The sequence below is a fragment of the Eublepharis macularius genome, chromosome 7 (assembly GCF_028583425.1).
Source record: "Eublepharis macularius isolate TG4126 chromosome 7, MPM_Emac_v1.0, whole genome shotgun sequence".
In the NCBI taxonomy this organism is placed as follows: domain Eukaryota; kingdom Metazoa; phylum Chordata; class Lepidosauria; order Squamata; family Eublepharidae; genus Eublepharis; species Eublepharis macularius.
Genome location: NC_072796.1, coordinates 123783813 through 123810204, shown reverse-complemented (window position 1 = coordinate 123810204; position 26392 = coordinate 123783813). Strand labels below are relative to the sequence as shown.

At 42.0% G+C, this 26392-nt stretch overlaps 1 protein-coding gene across 2 annotated transcripts in view; it reads left to right on the top strand.

Moving 5' to 3' along the window:
- TAF2 (TATA-box binding protein associated factor 2) overlaps positions 1-26392 on the top strand; it is a 70830-nt gene that overhangs the window by 9202 nt on the left and 35236 nt on the right. Inside the window, exons 4-16 of one of the 2 annotated variants that reach the window (XM_054985122.1) lie at positions 3677-3795; positions 4262-4403; positions 6268-6499; positions 7826-8010; positions 9367-9480; positions 10948-11047; positions 12639-12724; positions 14089-14224; positions 15885-16039; positions 16836-16950; positions 17695-17804; positions 18555-18620; positions 23269-23521. In XM_054985122.1, coding sequence (XP_054841097.1) covers positions 3677-3795; positions 4262-4403; positions 6268-6499; positions 7826-8010; positions 9367-9480; positions 10948-11047; positions 12639-12724; positions 14089-14224; positions 15885-16039; positions 16836-16950; positions 17695-17804; positions 18555-18620; positions 23269-23521 — 1813 coding nt within the window. Of the gene's footprint in view, positions 1-3624; positions 3796-4261; positions 4404-6267; positions 6500-7825; positions 8011-9366; positions 9481-10947; positions 11048-12638; positions 12725-14088; positions 14225-15884; positions 16040-16835; positions 16951-17694; positions 17805-18554; positions 18621-23268; positions 23522-26392 lie in introns of both variants that reach the window. The other variant, XM_054985121.1, reaches the window with a different exon arrangement.

Here is a 26392-nt window from a genome sequence, read left to right as displayed (position 1 = left end):
CTAAAGGATTTAAATATGAAAGCAGCATTAGGGCTAAGAGACAAAATAAAAGTGCTTAACAGATGGTTGATTTTTGCTGAGCTGTGAGCCTAATTCTGGAAAGAATTAAGTGTACTTATTGACCACACTTACTGGAATTTTGTGGATTTGATTATTTACGGGAATAGGCTGTATCTCTGAGACTGGTACAATATAACAAAACAGTATACGTCTAGCAATGTTTAATTGAGCGCTTCAGTTTTGACAAATCAAATGCCAGCAGCTTCCAAGTGACTAAATCAAGTTTATGGAACCTAGAATGTAGCAGTTCTGCCGCTAATAAAATGTTAGGGAAATTTGGGCGGGGGTTGGGAATCAGTGCACAGCTCCAAAAATAATTGAATTCTGTTGCTGTTCTGGATCCAGGCCACCTTGCTATTATATGCGTGGTACTGAGAATGTGATTGTGGCCTCGATTGACTTCTGCTCAGTGATCCGAAAGGGAACATTGGGTCCCATTGATGCTACGAGAGATTTCTCTGTTTAACTTCAGTGTCCATGAAAAAAATGCCGTAGTCAGACCTCTGAATTCAGTGAGTCCATCTACTTTACGTCTACATGGAAAGGCAAGAGTTCTCCAAATTCTCCGACAGTGCTCTCTTGACATCCCTTTCACTGGAGACAAGTATTGTCCCTAAGACCATGTATTAGGGATGCCATTCCCCCACTGGGGTCGGAGGATCCCCCACTCCCATCTTCTGCCCCCTGCCTCTACTCACTTGGCCAGCAAGGGAGGAAAGGTGGGGGAACGCCGCTGGGAGTATAGGGGAACCTGGCATCCCTTCCATTTACATGTGAAGTTTGTGTTCTCTCCCCACTTCACTTCCACTGCAGCCAGAAGCAACTTCTTTGTGCTAGGGCCAATTCAAAAAACCTAAGTGTTTTCACTGTGTTTTGAGCCGATTCTGGCCCTGGCACAAAGCTGTTGCTTCTGGTTGAGCTGGAAGTGATCTCATCAGCCGGTGCAGGAGCCTGCACATTTCCCCAGCCTGCCTGCTGATGGTGGGGAATCTTCACAGACCTGCCTCCTGCCGCTGATCTCCAGCGTTCAGTGGGCGGAGTCAGGAATGCCTGAGAGATTACCTTCCACTAGCAGGCACCTGGGAACCCTAGACTGGAGCCGCTTGAAACTGTACAGACAAGACAGATAGACCAGCCTTTGAACTGAGAATGTCTGAGTGATGGGGACAAGACTGGAATGTGCTTTCTCTCTCTCTAAAAATGCTCAGCTTTTCTTGATGTTGCAAGTTCATGGCCCTCAGATCCTTTGCTGAGCCTGCCTTGGTCTGTGAATTGCATGTCAAGAGTGAGGCAGCTGAGACCTTTCAACATTAGTATTTGTAATTAATTGTCAGTGAAATCTCCAGGCTGTAAAATGCTCTTTCTTGGGCTGCCTTTGAAGAGTATTTAGAAGTAGAAAGGAACATAACAGCACATCTGCTTGAGGAGTTTGGTTACTGGGGATACTGATCTCTGGAGTCTATTCCTGTATTCCATACACCTTGAACTCTAAATTGCTTAGGTCTTTTTTCTTCTAGACTCCATCACAAACTTTTTGCTAAATACCTTGTTGATCATTTTAACTTGTGTACCAAGTTTGCATGATGGTTACAAGAAGATGTTTACAGTAGCTTACAAGATTACAAGATTACAACTGAACATGGTAAAGCTAATGTGGCAATTCTGATGTGATATATTGAACAGGTCTCTGGAAAGGTAGCTTGTAAATTTTCTAAATAAATGTATGTTTAGTGGGAACTCTCTTGGTATTGCTGTAATTTAGGTAGTGTTGAACACTTCACGCTTTCAGACTCAGGCAGTTTAGGCAGCCAACTTGTTCATACAAAAATAATTATCACCAACTGTCATTACTTGAATATTTTGTTGGTGGCTCTTAATGAAATATATGAATCGACTCCTCTGAAAATCATCGTGTTTGAGGAGATGCAAGGTGATTACTCCTGTGGTGTTTGCTCTAGGATTAGTTATTCACATGTGCAAGTCACCCTTTGTGTGGCTCATCCCTTAGAATGATCAAAAGCCCACTAGCATCTGTCCTCATCATACGCCCCAGAACACTTCCCTTAAGTGACGCAGGGTGTGCTTTAGGTTTGGGGTGTCTATAACCTCAGGGACTGCCCTTGTATAAATCAGTGTAGCTTTGGTATAAAGCCGTGGGACTTTCTGAGACAGATTTAAGACATCATCTACAATGAAGCTCACTCAGTCTGTATTGGGTAGGGAATGGGAAGCAGATAGAAAGTTTTTGAAATGAGATCATGTTGGATTTTTATGATGTTTTAAATTTGGCTCAACTCTTTTTTAGCTTGCAGTGCCGAACAATGACTTTGATAAAACATATACAGTGACACTGCATTTACTTACTAGCTTTTGTATCTTTTTCATGAGTGGAAGGAGACAGACTGCTGCATGTTTTGTTGGTATTTTTAACAGAACTAGTTCACAATCTAATAGGAATCAAAAGTATTCTCTGTTCTTCATTAGATCATTCTTTAAAAGAATGTTAGAGGTATTGTATAAAGCCATCCAGCCAAGGAAATCAATTGACTGTGAAATCACCATCATTAGAGTGAAACAGGATGCAGAAACATTTAGTGGCTTAAGGAACAGTATTTGCTATGGTTAGGTATAGAAGGGTTGATGCTTTGAATTTCCATCCACTTGTGGTCTGAAATGTAATGTACAAAAAAAATTACAGCTGTTTATACACATCCCAAATACGTTTTTTAAGTCCAAGTGGAAAATACCACCATCATAATACAAGTGGCTTCAGTCATAAGGGCCATTCAGTAATATAGCCATTCAGCAATTACCATTTTATCAGATATGGGGGAGGTGAGAATGTATTCCATGTATACTGCAATCAATGCACTGGCCACCAGTTGGATCCTGGATCAGTTCTATCTGCTAGTTCCAGATCCAGCGGTAACCTAGAACCCAAACATCTGTCAGAGATCACCTCTCTCCCTATAAGCCAAATTAGTTACTTAATTTATATCCCACCTTTCTCCTCAGTTGGGGACCCAAAGCTACTCATATCATTCTCTTCCTCATCTCCATTCTCACAACAACCCTGTGAGGTAGGCTAAGCTGAGACTGTGATTTGCTCATGGTCACCCAGCGAGCTTCCATGGCAGAGTGAGGAATTGAACGGAGTCACCCAGACCCTACTCCATCACTCTAGCCAATACACATACTAGCTCTGTATCACACCATATTTTTATACAGTGGACAGACTTCATGTGCTGTTAGAGGCTAGGTCTTTGCTGCTGGTATTCCATAACTCCCCCCCCCCCCCCCGATTTTTATTCTGCCCTCCCTGCACAGGCAGGCTCAGGGCAGTCTTGCAAGAATCTTCCCACTGAGTACTGAAGTTTTTCCAAGGGGATGCAGAACCTTCCTCTTTCAGAAGATCTATGACTATCGAGTGGGCTTTTCCGGTTTCTTAGCTTTGTTGCTATAGAGCGCGTGATTTTACTGATTACTGGTTGAGGCTGTTTTAAACTGTGTTTTACTGAAAACTCTTCTCCAGCTTGGTAACAACTTCATTTGAAAACTTCCCAGAACCCCAGCCTGAATTTGAGTTTGAAAAGACCATTTGGCTGTCTTGTTCCAGGAGAAACCTCAACTACTTTTCCAATGCTTATGCTGCCGCGGTCAGTGCTGTGGACCCAGATGCAGGAAATGGAGAGCTGTGTATTAAGGTGCCATCAGAGCTGTGGAAGCAAGTTGATGGTAAGTTGTAGATGCCCTATTGATTCCTAAAGTGAAGGCCCTACAGACCTGCTCCCAATCCAGAATCTTTTTATAATGGGCAGTGAGTGGTTTGACAGTGGGTTGACACTGCCGTACCAATGAAGAGGTATTTTGAGAATCTCAGACTACTCTCCGTCTGTAGGAAAAGCTGTATCACGAGAAACCATTTGGAATAGATGATTTCAAACAAACTCATTATAGAAAATTACTATTTCACTTGGGAGTCATAGGTTTTATTAAAAAAACCGAGGTTCACAAACAGTTGCATCTACCCACCCCCCAGTTGTTAATATGGATGCCTTTGCAAGGCTGAATATTAAAGGCAATCGATAGATGACCACTAGAAAACTCTTCCGCTAAGTGAATCTCGGAGAATATAAATGAAGTAAGCATATAACTAAATAAATATGAGCGTCAACATGTTGTTGCTGTTTTATCGCTACAGAGTTAAAAGCCCTAAAAGTACATATAAATTTTTCTCTGGATCAGCCAAAAGGAGGTCTTCATTTTGTGGTACCCAATGTGGAAGGCAGTTTGGCTGAAAGAGGGGCCCATGTCTTCTCTTGTGGATATCAAAATTCTACAAGGTGAGAGTTGTACAGTTTTGCCTTCGCAATTCCTCCTTGATTCTCCTTAAAACTGTGCTTTTACTAAGAGCAGCTGCTGTGACAGTTTGAGATTTAATTCTGTTGTGTTCTCAGTTACATCTTAGAACCACGTCAGACATGACATTGTGCCTATATAAGGGTAGGAATAAACCTGTGTGTACTGTCCTGTATGGAGATTGTACCTCTCTCGTGTGTCAAGAAGAGCCAGTGGTGAAGTGTTATTTTTTGATGTGGGAAACCTAGATAAGCTCTTCTCAGCGATGAAGTTCAGAGGTATTCAGATCTGTGGGCCTCAGGGGATTGGTTTTATTTTCATTTTAAAATGTTCTACGCTGCCTTTCCCCACTAATAGGAGCTCGGGGCTTCAAAGGTGCTCTCTTCCATTGAATGAGAATCTGCCTCTGTTGCAGAGAGAGATTCACTAAGCAGAAGGAAGTCATTGGGCTCAGTAAAGCATATTTGTCCCTCCCAGAGCATCTGGTCAACCACTGCAGGAAAGAAGAAGTAAAGAGATCATGGGTGTGAAGAAACAGCATGGTGTTACAGACCCTATTCTGAAATAGATATTAGTTGAGCCAAGGAACAGGCCTAATCCAGTTGCTTTAGTTTTCATGTTTGTAAGACATGTTTTTCTCTGCTCAGTTCTTGCTGCACGTCTTCAAATAGAATAAAACACCAGTCGGAGGGATGCCCAGACTAATCTCAAGAGTGTGTTCTTAACAAGAACAAAGTTTGTTACATTTATTCTATGAGAAAGGTCTGCTATAGCTCAGAGACAAACTCATGGCATGCCATTGGAAGTGACAAATCGGTGGCTTTTGGTATGATCATGTGGGTTTCATGTCATTGAGCCTGTATTAGATATAGCTCCCTGAATAACCCCAAAGACTCCCTGGTTCTCTCAGGTATGGGATTATTTAATTTTTCAGAAAGTGCTTTGGCAAGATTCTTAAATTTGTATTTTATCTTTCAGAACTAATGTAAGATAAGGGACTATGTCATATGCAGATCTGCTGATCTCTGTATAGTTGATTGTTTCAAGATTGATTAGATTGATTTTAAATGACAATCATGAGTGGGTTTTGGCTAGGCTTACATGATTTTCACTTTACACTTGGAATAAATAAAACTTCTGACCTCTTTCAGGCTTTGGGAGAGAATACATGTGGTTTATTGGTTAAAGCATTGTTTTAAAACAGACAAAGAGACTTTTAGTTTCCATGTGTATATTTTAAAAGTACTCCCCCCTCCCCCGAGACTGAGATGTGCCTGATTTAATAAGCAATAGTAGCACTGGTATCTCTTCGCTTAAGTAGCAGTTGAGTAGTTGGTTTAAGATGGGCTAAGATGCCTCCTACCAGTACATGATGATTTGCCCCAACCCAATGTGCACATGTTTTTTGACATCCATTTATTCTCACAGATGGGTTAACTCTTTTTTCTGCCATACCTTATGACTGACGTTACTAAGGGATAGAATCCAAAGTGTTCTCTTTTCCATAAGATGGAAATTTTCCAGAGATCCTAAAGCAGCTCTTTCAGTACTGTAGAGCTGCATCCTGTTGAGAATGTGTTAAGCCTTTGCTGTTGAGTAAATCCTGTTTTGGCCAGGTTTTGTGTTTGGGCATGGAATAGCATGTGGTTTTGCTTGTGGCAAAGCTCGGGGGTGGGGGCTCGGTAAGTTACACCTAGCCTTTGCCTTTCTTGCTGACAGAATGAGCACACTTTAATATACATCAAGGGCTAGGTAAGGTAACATCAAGGGCTAAAGTACCACAAAATTTAGTAGTATAGTCTAGAGTTAGAAAGGTCATTGTGACTGATGTTCTGATTTTCTCTCTAGGTTTTGGTTTCCTTGTGTTGATTCATATTCTGAACTGTGCACATGGAAACTGGAGTATACAGTTGATGCGACAATGGTGGCTGTCTCAAATGGAGATCTGGTAGAAACAGTGTACACTCACGATATGAGAAAAAAGACCTTTCACTATATGCTGACGATTCCAACTGCAGCCCCTAATATCTCTTTGGCTATAGGACCATTTGAAATCCTCGTTGACCCATACATGCATGAGGTAGTGCTTTTCACTTTGTTTATTCTGGTGCTTCTGGGTGGAGTACAGTTGGGATTATATGGATATCGTTACATTAGTCATACGAATTTTAAAGAGGTCGTAAAGGTTTTTATAAGTTGCAATACACTACATGGTAACTAGGTTTAGCGTGCGTTTTGTAGGATTATTGATTTGATTTGGTTTTCTGTGTGTGTTCAGTTTGATAACCAGTAACAATGTAAAAACACTGTTGAATGTATGGGGCGGTAGCTATCTACATTACATTGAGTAGCCTCAGGCTGCAGTGTAACCAGACCTCTACCGTCTTTCAAAAATATGGGAAAGATGATTCTCCCAAAGAAAGGGAATGAAATATTAGGCTTCTGTGATACAGTTATGAGAATATTGGAGTAGGACGTAGGAGACCCAGGCTCAAATCCCCACTCTGCCATAAAGCTCAGTGAATGAATCTGGGCCAGTCATACACACTCAGCCTAACTTACCTCACTGAGTTATTGTAAAGACCAAGTAAGGCATGGGGAAAACCCATGTATGCTGTGCTGAGCACCTGGGTGGAAAGACAGGATGAAAATGTATAGACAGTCTTGGCATAGGTGCCTTACTTTTGAGCAGCTACTGTATGTCTTTGCAGTTTACTGCAAGTTTAAGTAAAACTGGTACTTCTAGAGATATGGTAACTGACAAAAGAAACCAACAAAGAGGTCTAGAAGTCACTGAAGTTGAAATAAAGATTTACATTCAAACTCTGTGATTATGTCTATCGATACCTTATTTTAGAACTTCATTTTACCCTAGCCTGGAGCTTGGTGCAGGTAGCCTGTTTGTTTTGTTCTGTTATGTATCATTCCATATTTAATTATGGAAAATGTTCTGCCAGTTCTTTGAACCTGCTCATTGAATGCTGTCATAGGAGGAAGACATTGAAATAAGAGGGTTTTTTTTGGTGGTTTTTCTGCTGAATCCAGGTAGATCATTTCCCAAGAGTCGATCCCTCTCTTCCTTTTAGGAAACATGGTTGATGTTAATTATAAGCAAGTGGTGCCCTTAATTTTAAGAGCCCGTTATGGTTTCCAACTGGGTCAACTGCCCCAGTGATTGTGAAATCAGAAACTAAACTGCTTTTCTTGATATGTCCCTTAGACAGAATTTCTTTACATTTTTATTACAATATTTACATCTTGCCTATTTTCTCAGAAGGGGACTTGAACTGGATTGCAGAAAAATGGTTTAGACAAACCTGGGCACAGCTCAATGAGATTCAAGATTTCCAATGTTAAAGCGTTGAGAGATGCCAGCTTACTTAGATACGTTTCCTTTTCATTGTAGGTGACTCATTTTTGCTTACCTCAGCTTCTCCCACTGCTCAAACATACAACTTCCTATCTCCATGAAGTCTTTGAATTCTATGAAGAGATACTTACCTGCCGTTACCCTTACTCCTGTTTCAAAACAGTTTTTGTAGATGAGGCATATGTTGAAGTCGCTGCTTATGCTTCCATGAGCATATTTAGGTTGGTATTTGGAACTTTTGTATGTAAAAACTAGTTTACTTAAAAGGGAAGGCCTGGATGCTATACCTTGTTTCTGCTTGCATTCCTTTCATCGTTTGTGGAATGCATGCCTCTGGCACTAAGCTCAGGCCACAGCCAGTGTCTTTCAGTGAGCTCAGAAGGGCTTATTGCCATAGGAACATGCTCCCCAGTGAAAAACCACCCCCACAATGGACAAACAGGAGCGTGAGCAGAAACAGTGTATAGATCCTAAAAATTCCATATACATTTTACAGCTCATCTTTATTTAGCAGCAAACTGGACAAGTATTACAGGTTGGGTCCAGCAGAAAAGCGCATGGAAGGAGTTGGTGGCAGGGATCTGTTTCCGTTTTCTCTTTATTTTAGCAGGGTGCTCTTTGTTCTGAAAATCCTTTTGATGCCCATAAAGAAAATGTACTATAGTACAAGGGGCTGCAATAAGGAAGGAGAATGGGAGAAATCATCTCTTCCCTCCCTGGCGCAGGCTGCCAGCTGTAAGTGGGGTGGATGTGATTATACCCAGTTCCTTCTATTCCTTGCAGACCCATGTACTCTGGCACATTTTGTTCACAAGGACCCTAACCCATAATACTTGATCAGTATTTTCATAAAAACAAATAAATAAATGACAAACAAGCTGGCTGGGGAAGGCACCACTAACTCCTCTTATAAGTTTTCCCATGCAATCTCTGATTAAAAAGCTGCCTTCATAAATGAGACCAGTTTTATATGACTATAATCCCAAGAGGATTGGTAAGGTTAGGATGGAGCTCTGACCCAGAAACAATGCCCCGACCGACACACTTGGAACTCAGTGCATCTTCAGAAGCAGCCTGTAATGCCGTGCAGAAGTCTGCTGGATAAAAGGTGGGGGGAGGCAGAGGATGAATGTGTATTCACATAACTTGACCTCATGCAAGCCAGAGAGCTCTCTCATTTGCACAGCCTTCTTTTAATTTCACTTTTCATAGACGAAAAGTACGCAAAAGCACTTGGGAAAAGTTATTTGAGATTAATTAAATTTAAAAGCAAGCTGCCTTAACATTCTTAGGAATATGTAACACCTCCTATTCCTTTGGAGGAAAAGAAATCCTCCCCGAAGCTTCTGCACACAAAACACATTGGTGCCATTTACACCATTTCATGGGCAAATACTGATTACAAATTTTAAACCTTGTACTTTTGAAAGTTTAGCTTTTCAAAAACATGACTGTATATGGAGGTCTAAGATTCCTAAAATGTTACATTTTTGTTAATTGTTTTAACAGCAGAGTAAAAGTGGTTTTTTATTTTATACATTACAGTAATCTATGTATGTGTTTTAAAAATTCTTTAGCACAAACCTTTTGCACAGTGCAATGATAATAGACGAGACCCCACTGACCAGGAGATGTTTGGCTCAAGCCCTAGCCCAGCAGTTCTTTGGTTGTTTCATATCCAGAATGTCTTGGTGAGTACAGATTAATATATAACATTCTGCAAGAAGTATTTTGTTTATGGGTATGTGTGATAGGGCAGCTGGGTAAGGAGGTCAAGGGAGAGAGCAATGGAAGTCCTTACCAGGGGAAAAGCTGCTCAAGACCGTGGATTCCCCACACAGGTCACCACAGAAGCCCTATAGTCTGATTGTGGCCGGGCTTCAGTCAGCGTCTTCACAGCTGCAAGGGGAGGGAATTCCCCTGAGGTTGTAGCATGGGCGGGGAGAGAGGGTGGGAGACTTGCAAATGGAGGGTAGGTCCAGCCCCTGGACTATTCCTTAAGGGCTGCCACCCTGAGAAGCCTGGAGTGGACGAGGGAAAGGGGAAGTGGAGGAAGGGAGCTGAGCCATAGAAAGTGAGGGGACTTTCCCCGAGAGGTAAGCCTGTTCCCTAAAGGGAGAATTGTTATGGGGGAAACTGTGGACTAAAGGGAAGCTTGCCCTGCCCCTCTGGGTCTGATTATCCTTCCAAGCAGTCAGGCAGGGACGTGGGATAAGCGACCCTCCCCCCCCCCAGCATGTTGCACCCTCCCACACTCACAGTCTGCAAAGCATTTGCATTATAGCACCTATTGTAGGATCGACATTTTCTCCTAGCTATCAGATCAAGAAGCACTGGATTGTGTTGCATTTTTTAAAATGTACGATATGATAACCTGCAAGCTCTTAAATGACATAATTTAAATATGACATAATTATTTAGATGTTTAAAAAGAAATGCTGCTAAGTACATTTTGTTAATAAAAGGTTCTTATTATTCAAAATAACCTTGAAAAGTTTTCAGATTCTCCAGATCTCTTCATCAGGCTAGATGTAAAAAATACAGAAGGGAGGGGGGTTCAGCCCTTTGTCTTAAAGCATTTGATCTGAAACTTTTTCTTTCCCACCTCCTTTTTGTTTGTTTGTTTGTGCAGCCCAATAAAGAGAACTCAAAAGCTTGCAGCCTGTTTTGTGTTTTGGTCAGTCTGAATATAAAGTATTATATGGCATTTGTGTTTGGATTTCATTTTGAACCAGTGCAACTACCTGCAATTGCTGTTTAGACATTTAGGATGATTTATCCCTGATAACATTTTAAACTGTTGAACTGCCAGAATTTCAAAATGAATCCCAAAAATGTTATGGCAACTCCTGTCCTGAACACAGGAAACTTTTCAATAGCACCTAATGCAAAATCTAATGTTTTAGCTTTGGAGGCAAAGTCATTTGGTTTTTTGGTAGCTCGATGTCTTGTGGCCAGGACACACAGACAGACAGACAGACAGACAGACAGACACAAACACTCCATTCATAGTTTGTCAGACTTCTTTCGTTAGATGTGCTAGTGTGTCAGCTGCTAAGATACTTGCACTATGAAAGCATAAAGCAGGAGCTGCACTTTTCAGCATTCACACTACTGTGTAAATCAAGAGGAATGGAGCTTTATTTCTTTGCTTTCAGGTCAGATGAGTGGGTGTTGAAAGGAATCTCTGGTTATATTTATGGCCTTTGGATGAAGAAAACCTTTGGCGTAAATGAGTATCGACATTGGATCAAGGAGGTAATACATCCATGCAGGTGGCTCTTTGAGAACAAGCTGTGTGCTTTGTGGTCTTGATAGATTAAAGTGAATGAAATTATCAGTGTAACTTGCACATTTTAAAAAGAAATTGTTCTAGAAGATTGACCAAGGTCTGGAAGCACTTGGCACCATTATGGAGACATTTAAAAAGGTGACATCAGAGTAGTCAGGCAGAGAGGTCCACCTTCACAATGAAGTTGCTTTGAGTTATACCGTTATCTAGTTATCTCTTTAAGGTAACATTTTGTCATATTGGATTGTCTACTACCTCTGTAGGGATTAGATAACCTGGTTCTTCAACCTCAGGCTGTGTGTTAATAACCCATAACTTCTTGCCTTGGTTTGCAAAATGGGTGCAATGTGGTCTTGCATCAAGAAATATTTGTTTAAGCTTGTTTAAAGCATAATGGGCTTTGGAGACAGTCACATGGCAGATTTCCTTAGGCTACCATCCTCCTTACAGTTTCCACTACTTTGTGGGAAACAATTGGTATTCTGAATCTAACCAGTTCTTAAGTGTCTACTTTGGTAGCTTCTGCAGTTGAATGGACCCGAGAAGCATCTAAGTACTGCAACCAGATTGTGCAGTTCATGCTCACAAATGTATGTGTATGCATGCATATGGCAGAGTATATGGCATGTATGTTGGCTTTATATTTAGTCATTGCTATTGTATCACTGCCTCAGTGATGGAGAGAGAATGGAGAAATAATTATCTTACCAGTAATTGGGTTTTTGCGTGTGCGTGTCAGCAACCAGCATAAAAAAAAAGTTCTTTTATGCTTCAGGACTCAAAATTACAAATAAATAGGCCCCCAAATTTAGACTGGCTTTAATTCACGTACATACCAGTTTTCTAAGTGCAGAGTTCCCCCATCCAAGGAAGAACATCTGAAGAGTTTTAAGTGGCACGGTCAAAATGCTAATTCATTACCACGGTAGAACTAGGCCTCTTGGGGGAGGCTCTACATCCTTCCATCCAATACATGATTTTTTAATTAGTCCAAACCATCTGGTTCTTTTTCTTGGTCTTTATAGTGTATCAATAATAAGTGGTATATTTTGCCATTAAAATAAATAGCTTTTAAATTATCTTGATTTCATTTTGTAGCCCTGCATCCCATCTGCTTTTTTTCCTTAAACAACCTCGTATGTTTTCTTTGGAATACTATGCTGTATTCTTCCCACTCCCAGGGAACATCTCTGTCCATCATTTCTTCAGCAGCAATTCAACCTATTCAGTGACACAAGGTGTGATTTCAGTCCCTCTCCCCTACACACACACACACACACACACACACACACACCCAAATCCACATGGCTCTTGATCTATACAGGTTCTGTGATCCCAGAAATAATCTTTTCAGGGGTCAAAAGAATCCGAAGAGCAGTATGGGAGGCATCCACACGAGTCCTTGTCACTGTACCTGATGAGAGAAACTCTCTTGCTTTTGATGCTCACATACCTGGAGTTGCCTACTTTGCTGCTAGCAAAGACTTTGCACACAGCTGAACTGGTCTTTTTAGAATAAGATATTCATTCACAGTATTTATATATTTTACATTTCAGGAACTAGACAAAATAGTGGTGTATGAACTGAAGACTGGTGGAGTCTTGCTGCATCCAATATTTGGTGGAGGAAAAGAAAAAGACAAGTATGTTTATTTAGGCTGAAAAATTAAGTCCTAGGTCTTAAGCCCGTTATATTTGGAGAGCAATAAAGTAGATACTTAATACAGAATTTATCTTATTTATACCCTGCCTTTCTGCTCAGTGGGGATCCAAAGACGCTTACATTTTCTCCTCATCCATTTTATTTTTACAACAACAACCCTGTGAGATAGGATAGGTTGAGTGTGTGTGACTGGTCCAAGGTCATCAGGCAAGCTTCCGAGGAAGAGCACGGATTTGATCGTGGGTCTCCCCACGATCTGACTCTCTAACCACTGCAGCCTGCTGTCTGTCTGTAATGATTGGTTAACACAGGTCGCTTATATCAGATTGTTTCTGGTGTCCTAGGCCGATTCCAGACGGCCCTCTGCAATCCGAAACGTTGTGCGTTGTCGCGCGTCATCGCACGGAAAACGCGAAATATCGCGTTTTCTCGCGCGAGTTTTGCGTGACCTCGCGCAAAACTCGTGCGAGAAAACGCGATATTTCGCGTTTTCCGCGTGATGACGCGCGACAACGCGCAACATTTTGGATTGCAGAGGGCCATCTGGAATCAGCCCTAGAATAGACAGGTTAAAGTGACTGAGCTTCAAGCTAAAGCCTTAAATGCATTTTGCCGAGTCGACCATTGGCACATTTGCACTAACTGATGCACTCTCTCTCAGAACATTATTTGTCAATAGCAGCTCAGTCGGGACTCATGTCCCAGCAGGTAGTGCTCTGCAATCCAGCTAGGAATCCCAGCCCTTGGTTTGAAGACCCCCTGCTCTAAGCTCTGTGGAGGCAGGGGTCCTCCTTTCCCCTTTTTATTCTTTTAACTGACTGTTAACTACACTCAACGTTGCGTCCCTTATAGAATAAAATTTAGATTTTGTCAGGCTGTTGTTGAGGTCTTTTTACTTCAGGTCATTTACAAAGTCCTGTCTTTTTGCATAGGGAGTCCCCTGAGTCGGTAGAGAACCTCATTGCCTTACTGTGCAGCTTTTGCTATCCACATAGGGCCAACCAGTTTGCTGCTGGATAGAGAAATATGTTGCCCATATTTTTCTGGTGTGTGTGTCTAATATTAAGTTTTCACCAATGCTCAGTCTGAGGAAATGAGTTTTGACTTGCAAAAGCTGATGGTAGAATAAATGTTGTTGGTCTTTAATGTGCCACTGGACTTCCCTTGTAAAATCTCTACCATTCAAATTCGACAGTACACACTTCCAGAACTTGTGTGTGTGTGTATAATATGCTCCTGAAGCCCATCTAGCTCTCTTTTTTGTCATGTTGTCATCTCTGCCGAGAACCGTGGTGGGATTTTGTCGTAAAAGGGTCCTGAATTGATCTTGATTTTATTTTCCAGCCCTTCATCACATCTGCATTTTTCCATAAAACATCCACACACTTTATCATGGGAATACTACACTATGTTCCAGTGTAAGGCCCACCTAGTCATGAGGCTGATAGAAAACAGAATAAGCATGGAATTCATGTTACAAGTAAGTATTTGGATGACTTTATGAAATGGATTCTGGTTTACCTTAAAATAACCTCAAGAGTATTTTCTTTCCATTAACCATGGCTTTTAAAAAATCAATTTCAATGTCATAACTTTAAAATATGATTTTTTTTAAAAAAAGGGAATATGACCGTGGGTTTGATCCAGCCAGTTTTTTTCAGTCAATCTTGTCCAGTTCCTCTCCTCTCCACTGCTCCTGCTCCCGTTGGCTTTTGTCCATGCTGGTCCCCAGCTTAGCATCTTTGGTGGTCAGAGGGGAGAGGAGGACCCTTAATTTCCATTTCTGCTGCTGAAAATCTGGCTGAATCCAATCCCTTGAGTAAAAGCAGCACAATCCCATTAGGTGCAAATGTCTGATACATATAAAAAGCTTTCTTTTAATCACAGTGAAGAAATTAGGGGTCAGCCAGGGGCTTATAGGTTCCCTTTCTTGAACCAATTTCCCTTTTTTACCGAAGCATGGTTAAGTGATATATTGGAGCCAGCTTTAGCCAGGGTGAAGGGTAACCATGTTTCCTGCTTACTCCAGAGATTGTTAACCAGCTTCAAGTCATGGTTAAGAGAGAACCTGTTTAGCTTTTAACCGTGGTGAACATTGGTGCCACTATATCTCTTAACCATGGTTAACACAAGAGGAGGAAGCATTTGCTCCAGGAAGGGCATGTGGCCCCACAGCCTGCTCCTTTGCATCCTTGCATCCATACTGGCCCAAACCATTGAAGATTTGTTAGTTACATTTGTACATGGACTTGCTAAGTGGTCTCCCTAGCCAGGTCTAAACTTCCATAGCCTCGGCAGTGTAATCGGATCGTGCTGCCTTAAGACAATCCTGCGGAGCTCAGAAAACACAAGCACCTCTTTGCATGGATAGCTGTTTGCATAACTGACCCATGTGGCTTGGAGCCAGTTACAACCACTCCCGGAAAACCAGGTTTCCTCTTAAACAGCAGGCCATGGAATCAAGCCAGTGCCTTTTTCTTTAAAAAAAGGGTACTCACCACTGGCTTAAACAATTCAATCTGTTGCTGTTGCATGTGTCGAGCTCTTCTTTCCCCCCACCCAACAGAAACAGTTTCAGCGAGCATACAGTACAATTGTGTACAGAGTTACTCCAATCAGAGCCCACTGATTTCAGTGGGCTTAGATGACAGTAACTCTACAGAAGAGTTATGCTGTAATCTCTTAGCAGCCTGCTTTATTAAGCATTATGCAAAGAAGCTGTTGAACAATGAGGTTATCAGTACTTCGCCATGATAGCTAAATGGAACCTCCATGAACAAAGGCAGCATGCCTCTGAGTACAAGATAATGGAGTAGAAGGTACTGTGCTGTGAGCTCCCAGAGGTCTCCCATGTTAACTGCTGCTGACAACCAAACTACGCAGACTATGAGGGCACTTCTGAGTCAGAGTTTTCTGATACATGCTCTTTCCAAAGGTAGTTGATGAGGAGCTTCGTTCCCAAAAGATGCTGTTTGAAATCTTTTCTCTCCCTACCAGCAGAACCACCTAGGATCCTGTCTGGCTTTGTTTTTAGATGAATTCTGTTGCGTACTATGACCTGAATGTCTCTCACATTTTTTAAAGATTTAAGATCACTTTGTTGGCTTTGAATACGAACTGAGGCTAATTTTTCTTTGTAGGTTTTCAACAAACTGTTGAGTCTGGCCAGTACCGCCTCATCCCAGAAGTTCCAGTCTCATATGTGGAGTCAGATGCTGGTTTCCACATCTGGGTTTTTGAAATCCATCTCCAACGTCTCTGGCAAAGATATCCAGCCATTAATAAAGCAATGGGTGTATCCTTTTCATTCTAGCTCTGGGCTAGTTAACAGCAAAGATTAAAAGTAGCTGTTCTGTGGCCCAGTTAAATGAGTACACTGGAACATATGAAGCAGCCTTAAAATTGTATGAAGAGTTTGTTAGTTAAAAAATCTGTTCCAGTTGTTGCGCTCCAGTTCTCTTCTGTTTAAGTTAAAATCCTGTGAATCCTTATATGGAGCAGGTTGGAACAGTCTGTAGAGTTGCCTTCACCCTGAAAAACGTACAGTAGCTTGAGTTGAATTTAAATCTAAATTACATAGTGAGAAGTTTTGTAACCATGTGTCATATATAGAAAATGCCAGTTTGGTACATCCTAAGCTACAAATTCTGAAACTCCATTTTGGCACCAAAAAGTCTTAGGACACCAACAGTTAAAAATTGTGTGAACAGGAAGAGATGTGTAAAACTCATTGGTGCTTGTAAAAACTGGTAGTGTCAGCCTGTGCTTTTGATAGAGTTTGAGTTCACCTTGATGTTGTCTTGGGAATAGTTAAGGAGACACTTGTGTGACTCACCTGAATTCCCATGAGCAAATTAATCTATGTTTGCTACTCCATCATGAAGATAACTGGAAAGGTCAGATTTAGGCATTGTTTACATAATGTACTTAAAAGACACTGAATTCAGCACAAGGAGAATAATGATCTTTAATTGCATTCAGTAAAGCCCTGTATGGTGATCAGAGCAGCCTAGGAGGGTACCGTTTGGGGAAACATGCACTTGAAAAAGCAGATCTGAACACAATGGTGGTTATCCTATTCAGTCCATTAGAGATCAGAGCAGCGTGGTAAAGTTTTATGGAAGTTTTGCATTTAATAGGAAACGAAACGTACTGGAGTTAGAAATAAAGCAGGACTATACATCTCCTGGAACCCAGAAATATGTGGTAAGTCCAATTTTCTGAATAGTTACTGAAACTGAAAATAGTTACATATTTACTGTCCATTTTGTCTTTTTAAAATGCTATTACCATTAAATAAAGTGTGGGGGCCAACTTTATTGGCACTCTGAGCAATATCAGGTCAGGGTGGGTAGGGGTCAGTAGCCCATAGCGACTTTAAATATTTTATTGCATGTCATTAATACATGTGGAACAGAATATTTATTAATGTCAGATGATATAATTTCCAGTTGACATTTTCCCCTTATTTATCAGCTATTATCCTAAAGGCGAATTTGGATGCATGGATACCGGATTCAGTTAACTTCTGGTTACCTTGTTTCCTTCTTGTTTTTATAATCCCATGTCTCTGCAACCAAGGGCACATGAAACATGTTTTGTTAAGGTTTTTTTTTCCTGATTCAAAATAATGGTGGCAATAGGGTGTTATACCAAGTGTGGTTGACACCACCAGTAACTCATTGAAGACCTGATTTAGTATAGTGGCTTGAATATTGTCCTTAGGCATTTGAATCTTGTGTTCGGATCCAGCTTCAGCCTTGGAAATCATGGGATAGGTTTGGGCAAGCTTCTTTCTCTTCATCTAACTTATCTCATAGGGTGGTTGTTGGTGGGGGAAGGTGCTGTGAGATAAAGTTAGGATACACGTGCTGGAAACAGTCAAATCACTCTCACTTTACATGAAATCACAGCTAATTGTTCTTTCACATTAAATTAATATCTTCTAAGGGCCCTCTGAAAGTAACGGTGCAAGAGCTTGACGGATCTTTCAACCACACTCTGCAAATAGAAGAAAACAGCCTTAAACATGACATACCCTGCCATTCAAAGAGCAGACGGTAAGCATTAGACCATTTATAAGAGTATCTTTGTGGCACACGTAACTAGAATAAGTACTGTGTCCCACTTTCCACTACCTTGGTCCCCTTTTTTATGTTACATCGATCGCATGGGAGCTGCCACATCATTGCCCTTTCCTGTATCACCAGATCATGTATGAAGAAGCCACATTAGGACTCCTTCTGATGCCAGGGTTGCTCTGTGGAAACAGGAGGTTGTGCTACTGTAGGGAAAGGGCCACACCATGGGCTTTCCCCTTGTATCCTGGGGCTTCCAGTGTTACTATGATGAGCTGGGAAGGGGTAGCCCTGTAGCAGCCTCTGTGCCACTGTTGTTATGTGAGAATGCAGTCCTTAGTTGCTAATGTGGGTTTGAATTCCCTGTTCCAGGCATAACAGGTTTTTTTTTAAAAGATAGGAAAAAACCTACCTGTCACTCTTAACCACCAGAAATATTGATTCAGCAGGGTGGTTAAGCATTTTTAAGCAGCAGTCATGATCCATATTGCTTGATGGTGCACCCATGGCGAGTGCTGTCTGCAGAAGGGAGGAGGTAATGCGCCTCTGAAGGATGATTGACAGAAACAATCGGGAACATCTGCACTGGTTGAATGAAGTTTTAATGGCTCAGCCTTAGCCTTCTTCGTAACATGGTTCATTGAAACACAGTTTAATCTACGCTTGCTGAGGTCAGAAACGAAAAACCCATTTTTAATATACACGTTTGACTTTTTAAAAACATTTACACAGGAATAAGAAGAAGAAGATTCCCCTGATGAATGGAGAGGAAGTAGACATGGATCTTTCTGCCATGGAGTAAGTCAATTCATGACAATATTGTCCCTTTTCTCGTGTTGTATTGCGTTGTCCCAAGGAAGAGAGATTATACGATACTGGCCCAAATCCAGTAGCACAGCCTGGATTTGGAAACATCAGTTTGCTTCCATTTAATTCCCACCCCCATCTCTGCCTGCCCCAGCAGCAGTTACCTGTTAGGAGGTACTTCTTTTCTTCTGCTTACCAGACAGGTGGATGATGCTCATAGAAGAAATAATCTGGAGGTGTAGCCGTACACCTGCTGCCTTCTGCAGTGCTCACAGAATCCTGATTCTTCCTCTTTGCAAATATTGTCATAACAGTGCTTGCATCCTAGCTATATTTTCCAATCGCTGTTCCTTGAAGGTCCATGATTTTGGGGGTTCACTGAGTCCCCTCCAGAGGCCCATGAGCACTGCTCCATTTGCACTCTCAAAAGAACCATTTTGAGAAAGTGGCCTCTGTAGCAAAAGCTGTACGAGCGTGCTGCGTTAGAGCTGTCCAAACAAGCCTTGGAACTGGGGCTGACACTCTTCCATCCTTTTTCTATAGCGACAGTAGTCATCATGATCCAATAACTGCTGTGAACTGGCCTGAACTGATCCAATAACTGCTGTGAATTGGCCTGATTTTTTTTTAATCAGAAGAATTTGCCACTTCATTGGCCACCTTGTTCTGTTGTTGGCCATCTTCCTTCGGTTCTTCAACAAAAGAGCTGTTAACTCTTGAAGTCCTGACTGGGAAACCTCTGCTAAATATAATTTTAAAAGATCATGCAGTTATTATGTGTGCCAGTTAGTAACAATCAAGACATCAAGCTTTCCGAAACTACTGTGTTTGAAGGTATTTCTGTACAGAAAAAACATACAAACTGCAGGTTGTTGAGTTTGTGCAACCACATGTATATCTCAGGCTTCATTCAGTTGTAATGCCAGCCATGGTTTGTTAATTGTAAATGGTGTGTAAGCTCATTCACGTTTCATGTAAACACATGTTCTGAGTCAGACCTTTGGTGTTCTGTCAAGGCCGCTACTGTCTACTCTTGACTCACAGTGGATCTCCAGGGTCTTGTGCAATGCCTGCTACCAGATCTTTTAAACTTGAGATGCCAGGGATTGAATCTGAGACCTTCAGCATGCAGAGCAAATGCTCTACCACCAATCTGTGGTTACACTCCTAAAAAAGTCCCTCCTCTGTTTCCTGGTTTTTCCTGGATCCTAGTTAAATTTTCCAGTGGAAGAACAGAAATTTTCTGCTGCTTCCCACTGTAGCCCACTGATCTTCACAAAATGCTGTTCCTGGTGGACAGGAGAACCTGAATAGTTCAGTGTCATCTGCAAACTTGGCTACTACACTCTTCACCCCCTCCCCCATTCCAGATCATTTATGAGCAAATTAAATAGCACCAGCCCCCAGCACAAATCCTTGTGGGATGCCACTGCCTACCACCAGTGTGAGAACTGTCTGTTTATTCCTACTCTCTGCTTCCTGTTGTTTAACCAATTTTTAATCCATAAGAGAACCTGTCCTCTTACATCATAACTGCTAAGCTTTCTCTTTGGTGAGGTGGTACCTTTGTGATGGAGAGTGCCTTCAAGTCATACCTGACTTATGGCAACCCCCAGTGGGGTTTTCGTGGCAAGAAACTAACAGGTGGTTTGCCATTGCCTGCCTCTGCAACCCTGCGTTGGAGGTTTCCCATCCAATTACTAACCAAGGCTGACCCTGCTTAGCTTCTGAGATCTAATGAGATTAGGCTCACCTGGGCTATCCAGGTCAGGGTGGTGGGGTACCTTATCGAAAGCCTTTTGAAAGTTGAAGTATAGAATGTCTCTGTTTATATATAAGTATATAACAGGTCACTGAAACTACTGGGTCACTGTTATCTACATCTTTGTTCACTTTATTAGAGAACCCGATAAGGTTGGTGAGGCAGGACTTCCCTTTGTCGAAGCTGTGCTGACTTTTCCTTTAGCAGGCTTTATTCTTTTTTGTGTCTAACAATTCTATCTTCAATTACAATTCCTACTCGTTTTCCTGGGATATTAGGCTAACTGGCCTGTAATTTCCTGATTCCCCTCTGGACCCCTTTTAAAAAATCAGTGTAACATTTGCTGTTCTCCAGTCTTCTTGTGCAGAGGCTGGTATTAGTAACAAGTTACATAAATGGGTTAGTCAATCAACAAACTCACATTTGAGTTCCCTAAGAACTCTCAGGTGTGTGCCTTGGGACCGGGAGATACAGTGTTTTTTAATTCCTGCAGTAGGTCTAGAACTTCTTCTCTTATTGCCTCAATTTGACTCAGTTCTTCAGACTTCCTTTCTGGAAAGCATGCTGTGGGCACATGCCCCACGCTTTTCACAGTGAACACAGATAGAAACAAATTTAGCTTCTCTGTCATCCCAACATCTTCCTTTAGCAATACTTTGATTCCTTTGGTTATCCAAAGTATCTGCTTCTCTGGCTGGTTTCCTGCTCTGGATATCTTTTTATATAAAAGGGAAACTGTGTTCCCGACTACGCACTTTTATCCTGGTGCGCCTGCGCAGGATGAAAAGTGTGTCCTGGCCAATGCGGCCTCCAGAGGGAGCTGCTGCTGCAGGACAGCCCGACGAGCTTGCTGCCCTTCTGGAGGGCACCGCCACGCGACTGCCAGGCAAGCCTACCCCTGGAAGGCACCACTGAAGGACGGCTTGGCAAGCCCACCTGCTCCTCCATAGGGACCTGCCGCCGCAGAAAGCCCAGTGTTCCTGGGTTTTATAGGGCCCTTTTAAAAAAAAACAGACTCTGTTGCTAGTACTTAAAGAAATGCTTATTGTTTATCTTCGTGCTTTTAGCACTCCACATGTTTAATTATTAGCTTACACTTCTTTTGCCAGACCCTGCAGTCCTTTCTGTTCATTTCATTTGGGCAGACCTTTTTTAGACTCGACAGTACCTTTTCTAACTTGGGGAATGCATGCTGCCTGCGTCAGTTATTATGGTTTTATGTAGCTTCCAAGCACACTCCTTCTTAGAAGCCCTGTGAAAGCACTGGGTGCAAGCCCCTAGGAACCCCATGTGCCTTCTTAGAGTCAGCCCTCTAATAAACCCTGTTTTACAGCTCTGGGCTGTAGCTACACCCACTGGGGTTAGCCAATAGGCAGCTGACTCATCTCACTCAGCAGAAGCTCTTCCCAGCAGGACCATTTGTTTCTAGAGCACTCCTCAAAAGCGAAGAGATTTTCAGGCAGACGCGCACACCAAACAGCTCAGAAATAAAACGGCTTCAAGCAAACTGACCTACACTCCTCTTTGCCTCTTGCACCATTTCTGAGCTCAGCTTCTCTGTTCAAAAGCACGATGCAAGTCCTGGGATGCAAGTCTCTGGGAAACCGGCCGTGGCTTGCAAAAAGCACTTCAAACTTGGGTTTCAAATACTACTTTGGAAGCAAGGGTCTTGCTGCAGCTTGGTTTTTAAGCATGACAAACTGTGGGTAGTGAAAGACAAAGGAGGTGCAAGCCCATGTGTGTGTACTTTTACTCATCAAACCATATTTTGGGATTATATGTGGATTAAGCCAATGTAGATGATGAGAACCTCCCTGGCACATGTGAGCCTTCATCTATCATGTAAATCTACACAAGGGTTTCTGATGATCTCTCCACTGAAGTTCCTGTTCACCTAGTCCGGTGGGCCTGAGTGCTGTTCTGGGCCTTGTCTCAGACCCAGAGGAAAGGCCGTGGGGGTTGGCTCACCCTTGACTTTTTCCTCTCTAGCTTGAAAACCAGACCTGGACCATCCTCCTTGACCCCCCCTCTATTATAGGGCCTTACTAAATTCGCCACACCAGGAATCCTGGGCACAAGGTGAGAGGTTGTGAGCAGCTCCCTGACTGGGGTGTGGTTTGTCTCTTCCATCCCTTGCCAAAGGGTAGACAGCCATTAAAAGTCAGCCACCACCAATCAGATGGCCAGCAGGCATCTCTTTAAAAGGGTGTACATGCACCCTAGCTTGGCCAGTCAAGTACCTCAAATGGTGCCTTGACCAGTCAGGAGGAGGGAAGTCAAGCAGTTTAACAACTCACTAACATCTGAAAAAGTCACAAATTCAGCATATTTAATTTGTGTATTCCAGTCTCTCCCCCTTCACCTTCCAACTAACAAAGAACATTACCTGGCCCGCCAGAGCAATCCAAAGGTCTCCAATATGGTAAACTTGATGTTGGCTAACCTAAAACTTTTGAAGATAGGTGTTTTTTTTAGTTACTACAGTGAATTACCATTGATAAACCTGTCCTCTGCAAATTTGTCTTGCCTTTTGACTAGTTTGTTCCTGTGCCATTTTTTGAATGTAGGTATTGCTGTTAGGTCAAGAGCATCTTGGGCTAGCGAAAGACAACAAAGAGCCAAGGAGAGTTGGGAGAATTTCAACAGAGTGCTCTGTTGTGGAAATTATCATGAAAATGCCCCACCCCTAAAAGCATATGGTCGCAGTTAAAAGCTTGTACCAGGAGTAAAACCATAACCTTAGCCTTACGTGTGTAGAAAACAAGAGGTTTTGTGTTTAGGGCTATCTGTTCACCCCACGTTAAAATGTTACCGTTAGTCTTCACACCTCTGCTACATTTTAAGCCACAGCATAAATTTCATTCGTCTCTTTTTCAGCGCCGACTCTCCTTTGCTCTGGATAAGAATAGACCCGGACATGTCTGTATTAAGGAAGGTAGAATTTGAACAGGCTGACTTCATGTGGCAGTACCAGCTCAGATATGAGAGAGATGTGGTTGCACAGGAGGAATCCATTTTGGCCCTGCAGAAGTTCCCCACTCCAGCATCACGGCTTGCACTGACCGATATCCTCGAACAAGAGCAGTGTTTCTACCGAGTGAGAATAATGGCATGCTTCTGTCTTGCCAAGGTGAGAGGAGAGCCATGTTGGATTTCTGTTAAAAGCTGCCAAAGGTTCTGAGACTTCCACAGCAGTTTCTCAGGGCCTAACCCAGTATCACGTTATCTTGTTGAATATGGATCACATCTGAGCTCTTGATATTCCCTGCAGAGACAACAAAACAGACTCCCACAAAAGTATTTATTTATGCCATTTATAGCAAGTGCCTGCTTACAGCTAGGACAGCAGGATGATTCTGTCCCACAATGCAGTGATTGTATGTTCTCCAGGCTTTCAGCTAGTAGCTGCTGCTTTTCCTAGAGATCATGTCCCTCCAAAAAACTTTAAAACCAAAATAAGAATATATATAATATTTGTTGAGCCTGCAGAATACTATTGGATACTATCAACTAACCGATGCAGGTTGTGTTTTTCCACACGCCAGTCATCCTCTTGCACATACATCATATAGTAATTACCTTTTGTAGCTTATGGGAATTTCAAAAATAGTTTCTGACATAGCAGAGGTTGCCTACTGTTCTAAAGGGGAAATGAGTCCAAAGGGATATAAAAATCTGTGTCTGGATTATGAGCATTGAGTTAGATCCCATTGATCCCATTGCTTCCCTGCCTCCTCCGTCCAGCAGCAGCCCAAAATGCCACTCCTGGTGGACAATGGCACCCAGGAGCAGCATGGGAGGTATTTGGGGATGGCATGGAAGGGGAAAGTGGGGAAGTTCCATGCATGGGTCTTTTCAACAGAATCCAATCCATTATTTATCTCAACATTGTATTTTTATCCTACCCTTCATCTAAGGAGGTCAGGGAGGTGTGTTCAGTTCTCTTCTCCCTCATTTTATTTTTTCAGCAACCCTGTAAGTTAAACTAGTTGGAATCAGAATGACCAGTCCAAAGTCACCCCATGATGTGAGTTTCATGGATAAGCAGAGAATTTGAACCCAGGTCTTCCTGATCCTAGTCTGACCAACGCAGCACACTGGCTGTCATTTTATTATGATTAGCGGCTTTAAACTCAGGCTGCATTCCTTGTAATTCTTGAACTGTAGTGCAGAATTTTAGGTCTTCTTTATTTTTAACATGTCAGCTGAGAGTAATCGTCCAAACATCAGCACATCTCCCAAATGGGATTGCTGTCCAACCCAGCCTTATGGAAATATTTACCAATTGCTCGGAAATGACCAATTTGAAAAGAAAACAGTATTGTTTTACTCTGTAAAAGGGAAAATAGAGGCACCTTTCACCATAATTGAGGAAGCAGAAATACTTGATATTAAAATAGTTTCCTGACTTGCATTAAATCGTGTGACTAAAGGAAGGCGCCCCGCCCCCGCTCTACAAATATACATGTGTTGTTTTGGTGGTGAATTCCTTGGTGTGTTGGAAATCTGGGGAAGTGGTGAATTTTCACTTCTAGCTTTACCGTCTCCTTGGATTTCTCTTTCTTTCTTGTTTCCTTTTTGTTCTAGCAAAGCAATACAGCATGGTTCTGTAGATTTAAAACTGTAGAGAAGCACATGCAACACTGGAACACAATTTGATGCTTAAACCATATTCCTGGCTTTGCAAAAGGAAAATAATCGCATGGTATAGAATTTTTATAAAGAAATACATAATTAGAAGAATTTAATTTGAATTATTAGATCTGCTTATTTCTATGCCACCCTTTCTTCATGACAAGATGCAATTTCTTGCATGTCTGCTATAACTCTAGTGTTACATTGAACGTCTCCTGCTATGAAAACTAGAGTGGTGCCTTGCTAGCAATGTGGCTCCCCTACCCCACCCTGGTCTCTTTCACTCTCTCAGTAGCAGAAGAGGAGGAGGCTTGAGGCTGCTCACAGACTGGCAGGTAGTCTTCTTGGAAGACTGAGATGCTGTAGCCAGCAGGGATTCAATCCGCCCCCAGCATGGTCTGCCAACAGTTTCCATTGACAAGATTTCCCAGTTTCTCTGAATCTTTTGGTTGACAGGATTTCCCCATCTCCATTACTGCTCTGGAATGGATTGGTCCTGGCAGGGCCTCTGGTGGCTGACCGTGTTACCAGCCCTCTCAGAACCTCTGCATGGAAGCTTCAGTGACCTGGGGTGTTCTGAAGGTAACTTTCAGTGCAATCCTAAACAGAGTTACTCCAGTCTAAGCTCATTGGCGTCAGTGAGCTTAGACTGGAGTAACTCTTCTTAAGATTACACTGTTCGTTTTATTTTACATTGCACCTTATGTGTGTGTTCTGCCAGTACCATATGTTTGTAAAATTGATTTTTGAAAATTGCTTAAAAGTTCATTTAGGAAGTAGTTTGGATTGTGTGCTTGCTCTGTTGGATTTCTGTTTTAAGGAATTCTCTGGATGCCTCAACACGGTTTGTCCGGAGCTCACAGTTTTTTAATTATTTTACTGTATTTCTTGCCTACCTTTCTCTCCAAGATGGTCAAGTGAGTTCATTGCAAATCTAAACAAATGTAATTTTAAAATGAGTAGCCTAATAGTTTAGTTGGATTCTCATTACTTTTAAAAGTTTATAGTTCACTGATTACAAATTGAGTAAGGTAGAATTTTTTTTTTTGTATAACTGATCTTCAAAGGTGAACATTTTCAAGGGTTTTTGGGTTTGGGGTTTTTTTACAAAAAGCACACATGCCCTCTCATTTAAAGCAGGGAACTACAATGCCAAGACCACGGCCATACAGCCCGGAAAATCTACAACAACTAACGTTCTCCGGCCGTGAAAGCCTTCGACAAAATATTCATTCTGTCTCTTAAGCCTTTGAGATTATTGAACTGTAGACCCCAGCCCTGTAATGTTACAGGGAGATATACCTTTTCCCCATCTCTTTTTGTGAGGTCTTGCTTTTAACAGATAGATGTCCTATCTGCTGCCAGC